The sequence below is a fragment of the Terrapene carolina genome, unplaced genomic scaffold (genome assembly GCF_002925995.2).
Source record: "Terrapene carolina triunguis isolate 2854851 unplaced genomic scaffold, T_m_triunguis-2.0 Scaffold235, whole genome shotgun sequence".
Taxonomy (NCBI): domain Eukaryota; kingdom Metazoa; phylum Chordata; order Testudines; family Emydidae; genus Terrapene; species Terrapene triunguis.
Genome location: NW_020664586.1, coordinates 3,056,535 through 3,064,598, shown reverse-complemented (window position 1 = coordinate 3,064,598; position 8,064 = coordinate 3,056,535). Strand labels below are relative to the sequence as shown.

The 8,064-nt window shown below is 56.9% G+C and overlaps 1 protein-coding gene across 1 annotated transcript; it reads right to left on the bottom strand.

The window, feature by feature from the left end:
* Positions 1–740: 740 nt before the first annotated feature.
* Positions 741–7,532, bottom strand: LOC113407681 (2'-5'-oligoadenylate synthase 1-like). Its single transcript, XM_026657045.1, has 6 exons — positions 7,123–7,532; positions 5,138–5,432; positions 4,783–4,958; positions 2,964–3,196; positions 1,922–2,066; positions 741–1,242 (listed from the first exon to the last, which is right to left on the bottom strand). Exons 1-6 carry the CDS (start codon positions 7,285–7,287, stop codon positions 757–759), a joined length of 1,500 nt encoding a protein of 499 aa, XP_026512830.1. The 5' UTR covers positions 7,288–7,532; the 3' UTR covers positions 741–756.
* Positions 7,533–8,064: the final 532 nt, after the last annotated feature.

Here is an 8,064-nt window from a genome sequence, read left to right as displayed (position 1 = left end):
TATTTCCCACATATAATTAACCCTTTGTGTGGTCATCAATGGGGGCATGGATAGGGGTGTATGAATGTTCCCCATGGCCCCCACATCCCTCCTTCATCTGCCACATCCTCACTATCTCCCCCTCCACTACCGGCTGGAGCCTGCAGTGGGGCCCAGTCACCCACACAGTAAGTGGCAGAGGCCTGGCAGCAGGATAAGGGTCTTTGGCGAGCACTCAGGGTGCTGCTGAAATATCAACCCAGCTGTTCCTACCCCAGCCTCTGAGGGCACTAGCTTGGTACCCTGCCCCGTGGCTCCCGAGACCCACACCCCAGGTGGCTCTCCCAACCTATCCACATTGGCCTTAGGCCCAGAATCACAATGGGGCCCAGCTGGGCTCTTCCCCTCACAGGCAGCCTCTGTCGCCAGCCTCAAGCTGAGAGGGTGGCATTTTGGGATCCGGTTCTAAGACTCAGCCTAGGAGGACAGGGAGGAGGAAGGGGACTAATGAACAATGTCTGGTGGGTGCCCAGCACCCAACTCTGCACTGGGGGCAGTACATCCTGAAACGGGCTATGGAGCGGCAGGAAAGAGCTCCCAGGAGCTGCAGCAGGAGGCATGGGGATGGGCTGGCACTACAGAAGGACGCGGTGCTGATTCTGGAACGTGGGGGGCATTAGCAAAGCCCTGAATTATCATGCAAAGAATCTTGGGAAACATAGTCCACTGTGATGCTCTCTCTGCCGGGGTGCAGGTCCCAGTGACCCAGTGAGCATCTTACCCACCCCTGAGGCGCAAAAGCAGGTAGACCGTGCTCTTGCTCCGGATCCTGTAATGGGCAAGCGTGTAGTCGTCTTGCAGCTCTTTGCTGTTGAACGTCAGGCGCTGTTGGCTGGCGGAGACACCCGTGCGATCCTCGATCTTCTTCTTCAGACCCAGGACGGTGTCACTGACGTGGACGCCATAGGGGATGGTTCTACTGTTATGGTCCTTCACGAAGATCTCCATCTCCTGGGGCTCGGTCCTGAGCATCAGAACCGTGGTGTCGTAGAAGATGCCGTGTGATGCCAGGGTCTGATCGTCCAGGAGCAGCTGGTTTCCCAGGCCAGGCTCCTGCAGGGCCAGGCGCTGCGTGTAGGGAGAGATGCCCCATGCACGCTCGAGCTCCTCCTTAATCTCCCATAGGGTAGTGTATGGGCTCAGCCGCAGGGCCAGGCTGACCCCTGAGAGCTGCTTCACCATCACCTGCATGGGTCTGGCTGGCTGGAATAGAGACAAGGAGACGGGCATGGGTGGGGATAGGACAGCCCAGGTGGGGCAGCGGTGAACCTCTAACGGCACCCTGGCATAGTAACCTCGGCTGGGGAGTGGAATCCCAACATGAACGTTTTCTGCACCTCTGGTCCCATCAGATTCTGTAGCAGGGAGCTGGGCAGGAGTGCTGGCTGTGGGGGGAGGGGAATCTCCCAGCTATTTCAGCCCCAGCCTCTCCCAGCAGGGGGCGCTGTGGGGTGGCACAGGAGCGCTGGCTGTGGGGAGAGCTCCTGGCTACTCCAGCCCCAGCCGCTCCCAGCAGGGGGCACTGTGGGTAGCATGGCAGGAGCACTGGCTGTGGGAGAGCTCCCAGCTACACCAGCCCCAGCCTCCGCAGCAGGGGGTGCTGTGGGGAGGGGGCAGGAGTGCTGGCTGTGGCAGGGGCAGCAATTTTAGCCTCAGCCTCTCCCAGCAGGGGGTGCTGTGGGGAGAGGGCAGGAGCACTGGCTGTGGGGGGAGCTCCCGGCTACGCCAGTCCCAGCTTCTCCCAGCAGGGGGCGCTGTGGGGAGTGGGGCAGGAGCAGGGGCCATGGGGGGACCTCCCGGCTACTCCATGCTCGGGAGGCTCTGAACAGGGAAGAGCTCATCACAGGTGGGGGTGGGAAGGGGCCCTGCGAGGCGTCGGTACCTGCACGTCCCAGCAGCGGATGGGGGCGAGGCCGTTCCTACAGCACAGCTGGTCCCGGCATACGGCGGCTTCTCTCGCCAGCAGGTCCCAGCTCTTTCCCTGCCCCAAGATTCCCGTCGGGTCGGCTGGATCCAGGATCACGGGGCTGTGAACACACAACGGATTCTCTCTGTCGATGGCTCCTGGGCTGAGCCACCTGCCCACGTGGCCAGAGGTTCTGCTGTGTGCCCCAGCCCGCTCCCTCTCTACCAGGAGCCGGGCCCTGCTCTGCGTCCAGGCTGCTGACACATCTCAGCTGCCTGCTGCCCACATTGCCTGCCCCGGCTCAGGCACCGCATAGGGGAGCTGGAGGAGGGAGTCTCAGGCTTGGCCGACCAGAGCCAGAGTCCCAGGGGCTCGCGGATGGGGCAATGGTGGAGGGTGAGTGTGGTCCAGGGTCACCCACCCTGGAAGAGCCAGTGTCCAGGCAGCTGAGGGGCTGGAGACAGCTGCTGCCCTAGTCCCTGATATACTATTGCACCCATCTCTAGTGCTGGCCGAGGGGTGTTGCCGGGTACCACACGCAATCATTCACGAGCCCTCACCCCGTCAGTGTCATCATCCCCATCATGCCCATGGGGAAACTGAGGCACAGGGTAATGGTGGCGGAGTGGGGGACAGACCTGTGCCAGGCTGTGAGCCCCCCACCCTTTCATGCTCATACGGGTGCTGCCGGGTGGAATCCTGCTCCCTTCAGTTAATTGGGTTTGGCCAGTGAGCTCCATGGGGCCGCGGCTCCGCTTGGGCGTACGCCCCCAGAGGCTGCCTGGCTGCACATGGTGCAGGGCGTGCTGGGCCGGCCATCTTGCTTGGCTGGTGCTGAGTGTAACTGCAGCGGTCTCGGGGGTGGCAGGGCTGAGAGACGCTGAGCAGAGATGCCAGTTCTCTGCTCGCGTGTCCCCGGGTATGACAGAGCCTCCCGCCCACGCAAGAAGGAAGGCCGAGCTGCAGCCAGACGTGAGTGAGCCGCGCAGAGATGAGAGGAGCAGATGCAGGGTCTCACCACGGCTCCCGCAGCAGCCGTTTGACATGGGTCCCTATCACGGAGGACTGGAAATCGTAGAACTCGGTCCAGTAGACGCAGAGCTCTTGGTACTGGCACAGCAGCTCCATCACCGTGCGGAACCCCTCGGATGTGCTGAAGTTCTCCGTCCCTTTGGTGCCGGTCTCCCAGGCGTAGATGGTCAGGAGCTCCAGGGCATACTTGGGGGGCAAGCCCGAAGTTGTCTTGGAAATCTGTTAAGGAGATGGGGGGAAGCCAGCCTGAGACATGGGATGGGGTGGGAGTACAGGGGCCTCAAATCCCTCTTGCTGCCTGGGCAGGTGGGTGCCCTCCCCTGACCTCTCCCCTGCCCATGTCCTGTGCTCACCACAACCCTCAACTACTTAGCAGTGGCCAGACAAGGTGAGCCGGGGTGTAATGTACCAGCTGGAGACAGAGAGAGAGAGAGAGAGAGTGTGTGTGTGTGTGTAATCAGACCTGCTCAGTTGTGTGTCAAGACCCTATATTGCTAACATCTAGTGGGGATTCTCCTTTAGCTCAGGTGGCAGAGGTCCGTGCTTCTGAAACGGAAGGCTCCACATTTTATTTCCACTGCTGCTGTGAAGTCCCCACAGGCTGTGGCATCAGGCACTGACTCATTTCAGGTGTTTATTAGGATAAAGAAAATCCTTCTCTCCCGACCCTGTAAAGTGTCATTGGACAGGCTAGTGTAATTTCCACTCAAGTGAGCAGCAAATAGGTCGTTAAATCATTATCTGAAATTTGCTCTTTGTTCAGTTGCTTGCCCTGAGATTAGAGGAGGACACATGCGAGATTGGATGTTTGAGTGTTTGTTTGTTATGAAGCTACACAATTTAGTTCCAATGAGGAATTTATATCTCTCTATCTATATATAAATTATTGTTTTGTTTTTTAATTATTTTTAATGGATTCTGTTTCCCAGTCAGACTCTGTTCAAGATGGCCAATGATTCTGTTGTTTAACCTCTGGTCCAATCCATGATCAGAAGATCTCGTGAGCGCTTGCCTCAAAGTGACCTAAGGCATCTAAACCAGTGGTCCCCAAACTTTTCATGTCGCATCCGCCTTACCCATAATGTAATCTGTCCGCACCCATGCGGGAACTGGGAGCCGGGGGCCAAGGCCAGGGCCGGAGCTGTGGCTGGGGCTGCAGCCAGGAGCGGAGCCACGGGGTTGGGGGCAGAGCTGGAGCTGGGGGCAGAGCAGGGCTGGGTGGCGCTCCCTCCCTGCCCTCTGTGGAGGCTGGCCCAGGCCCTGTGGTGTCCCCCCTGAATGTTCCTCTGTGCGCCCCTAGGGGGGAGTGTCCCACAGTTTGGGGACCAGTGATCTGGACAGATATTCTGGGACTGCTAGAGAGGGACTCAGCAAACTCGCCGGACTGGATCAGAGCCAAGATCCATCTAGTCCAGTGTCCCGTCTGTCTCCAGTGACACCCAGGGCCCTTTGATGGGGTGATGGAACCAGCAGCCGCAGCCCACCCCAAGAGCATCCAGGGGAGCAGCGAGCTAGGAAAGACCAGCTTAAGCCGAGATGACCACCACCTCCGGCAAGCAAAATTCTGGGAAGCAAAGTGATCTTCTGGAATGACTTGAGAAGCGCTGGCAGGTGGAGGGGATCCTGTGATCACCTTCAGTAGCTTTATTCCAGAGGGGTTTTTAAGGTGTGGGAGGTTCTTTTGTCAGCCGGGAGAGCTCCTCAGCTGAACCCGCATTAACATACAGTGATAACCCCTAGGGCTGGCGGAGCGTGAGAAGGAGCAAAGTGGGTATCACTGACTGGGGCAGGGCAGGACACCTCACCTCTTTGTACCAGTGCTTGACCAGCCGCAGCAGGTTCTTGAGCTTGGCCGGGCGACGCTTAACGAAGTCCCTCTGCAGCTCGGTGAAGGAGGTGCAGAACTCACCGGGCCCAGCTCCGGCCTGAATCAGATCCTCATAGACCTGGGGGGAAGGTTTGCTACCAGGAGTCACCTGTCCTGGGGGAGAGAGTGGAGGGAGGGTCACCACACACAGATCTGAGGGGAGTCCAGTCCCAATGGGCCTTGGGCTATTGCTGTGTCCCATACATAGGCTGTACCCTCATTCCCATAAGCTCTCTCAGGATAAGCCCTGGGGCCCATGAGGCCGAGCTGAGGGGCAGGGATACAGTCCCTACCTAAGGCATCGTAGGCCGGGAGCACGTCCACCTCGATGGATTCCCACCGCTTCTTCGACTGGATGGTGATGGAGAGCGAGCGCGGGCAGGTGCCCTTCTCCTTCGGCTGGGAAACCTCCACGTCAACGCTGAAGTCGATGGTCTGTCGGCACCGGTTCAGCTTCTGCTTGACGGTGTCAAGCACAGCCGCACGGTTCTCCATCTGGTCCCGGTAGCTGGAGAAGCAGCTGAGGAAAAGGACCAGATCCGCATCCGAATTGTTCTTCAGGGCCGTCCCCTTCCCTGCGGAGCCGCCCTGCCAAGAAACAGAAGCATTTGCTCACTGCGCTGCCCTCTCAACAAACTCAGGGCGCTGAGCTGCCCCTGCACCTGCTCAGCCGGGTCACCCCTCTGGCACAACCCCCCATGCTGGGTAGCCAGAAACAAACCAGAAGTGTTAGGATGGGATAGAAAATATTCCTGAGATGAATCCAGTGTTGTAGTGTACACTGCTGGGGCGCCCTCCCTCCGCAGCCCCCTCTGATCACTGATGATGGTCTAACATCACCCACTCGTGCTTTGGGGCAGAGACTTGAAATTGGCAGCAGGGTGACCTGCGTCTCAGGGATGCGCCTTTTGCCATGCCCGTGAAAATCCCCGCAACTTTGCCCAAGCTAAGAACCTTTGAAATATCTCCCTTCGCACATGCTCAGTACAGATATGTCAGAGTTTGGCCAGCCCCACAGATAACATAGTATTTATATAGCACGTTGTACAGTGAAAGCCCAGCTCCCGTTGGCTTCAGTGGCAGCTGTGAGCACTCAGCAATTCTGCAAATCAGACCCCGGGGGCTCCAACTGAGCACCCCAAAAATGAAGAATGCACACTTTGGGCACAGTTTGGGGTAAGTGACTTGCCCAGCATCACACAGGAACTCAGTAGCAGAGGCAGGGAGAGAATCCAGTTCTCCAGGGCAGCATTCAACTGTCTTACCCAGGAGACCTTCCTGGAACCCCCTGCCCCATTCATTGCACATCTTCCATCTGCTGCAAAGTCTGTAGGGATCCTACAGACAACAGTCTCCTTCACTACCTGGCCCTGATTCACCCGTAGAGCACCCTGTGCTCTGAATGAGGCAGGGTCCCATGGAAAAAATAAGATGTGATCATGTAATTAAACCCTGTATTGTAATACATATGCACAATGGGGCCGAATTGAGGTAAAAATGGCACCTTACCTCTGGCATTTCCTAATGTTTGAGTTGCAATCTCAATAACTGTCTTTTAGTATAATTTTTCTGGACGTAATAAATGGGACTGGGGAGAGGTTTTGCAAACTTCCTGTCCTGTTATTGGTAAAGGGAGTGTTGATTACAAGGTAGTGACCCAACAGGGGAAAGGTTGGGAGCCATTGATTCAGAGAAGATATATCAGATGTCTAATAATGCTAGATTAAAAGGCAACACATTTAAAACAGCTCAAAGGTATTTTTTGTGACAGCATATAGTTAACCTGTGGAACTCACTCAATGAGGCCACTCTCCGCAGGATTAGACATTCAAAGGATAACTAGAACATCCCTACTTGTTTTCAGCAGAAAGAGAAATGTACAAGGGAGACAAACCCTCATGCTTCAGAGCATAAACCAACCACTAACAGCCTGTGGTCAGGAAGAAACTTCCCCTATAGGGGATCTTGTGCCTTCCTCTGAAGCAGCTGGTGTTGGTCACTGTCGGAGATAGGTTACTGGGCTAAAACTGCTCTGACCTGACAATGCAGCTCCTATGTTCCTACCTGACCTCACTGGCAAAGAGGAAGCCAGGGCGGATTTGGGATAATGACCCCCTGTAGCCAGCTGTAAGTGGCAGCCTCGTTCGGCATCCCTTGGCCTGTCCAGCTGGGGGTTTCGGCTTCCCCTGATCACAGCGTAGGCACCCAGGCTTTCGCCTGCACCAAAGGAGCCCTGACAAGCTCTTTCACACCGACAGCTGGTACAGAACAGACTCACCTTCACCGTCTTGAACACCTTGATGTCGTCAAAGCACGTCTCCTTCAGGAAATCACAGATCCTCCGGACAGTGTCTTTCACCTGCAGCTGGAATTCCTCGCTGGGCTGGAGATGTTCTGCGATCCAGGCATCCAGTGAGCCCGCGGGCACCTGGTACAGCTCCATCTCTGCTGCTTTGCTCCCTGTCCCTGCCTTCCTCTGCTGCTGCTGCTTTTAAGCAACCCGGGCACAGCCCAGCCCTGCTGATCTCCTCCCCTGTGGATGGCGTCAGACTGAGCTTGTTAAGGTGGCCTGGGCTACAGGACTGGAACTGTCCACCAGACACCTGCTGGGCATGGGCTAGGAGAGAAGCCTGGGGGCTGGTCCTCATCCCCAATTCCAGGGGCAGCCCAATGCACTTCCCCCAACCCCAGCTGCAGGGATTCCTAGGAGGGGGCTGCCCTCAGGCCATGCTTGGGGGCGCTGTCCTTCATGCCAGCCCCTAACCTCAGTGTCTATCTCCCCCACCCCGCCTGAGAGCGACACAGTAGCCCACGAAAGCTTATGCTCAAATAAATGTGTTAGTCTCTAAGGTGCCACAAGTACTCCTGTTCTTTTTGCGGATACAGACTAACACGGCTGCTACTCTGAAACCTGACCTCGTCCGTGTCAGTTTCATGCTCCCAGGCTGGGACACAGGGACTCTCTGGTAACTACCCCAGGGAGAGTAATTAACAGGGAGGGTAATTAACCATTGGAACAACTTCCCAAGGGGGCTGGTGGCTTCTCCATCCCTGGCCATTTTTAAAGCAAGACCCGATGCTTTGCTGGCAGAGGTGCTTCGTCTCCAACAGCAAGCCTGCCAGGCCGGCCCCTTCCTTTATGAAAGGGCTGGTTAAGTGGTGGTGAGGTTCCCCCTTGACCCTGACAGTGACCACCCGTCCCCTGGCTGAGGGGTATTTT

What these genes read in the sequence shown, in the direction of transcription:
- LOC113407681 (XM_026657045.1), bottom strand. Translation starts at nt 7,287, where the DNA reads ATGGAGCTGTACCAGGTGCCCGCGGGCTCACTGGATGCCTGGATCGCA. An exon ending in CGGCTGCTGCGGGAGCCGTG is followed by an intron (nt 2,067 to 2,963) that starts GTGAGACCCTGC and finishes GTGTGTTCACAG; the next exon opens with CCCCGTGATCCTGGATCCAG. An exon ending in TCCGCTGCTGGGACGTGCAG is followed by an intron (nt 1,243 to 1,921) that starts GTACCGACGCCT and finishes TCTCTATTCCAG; the next exon opens with CCAGCCAGACCCATGCAGGT.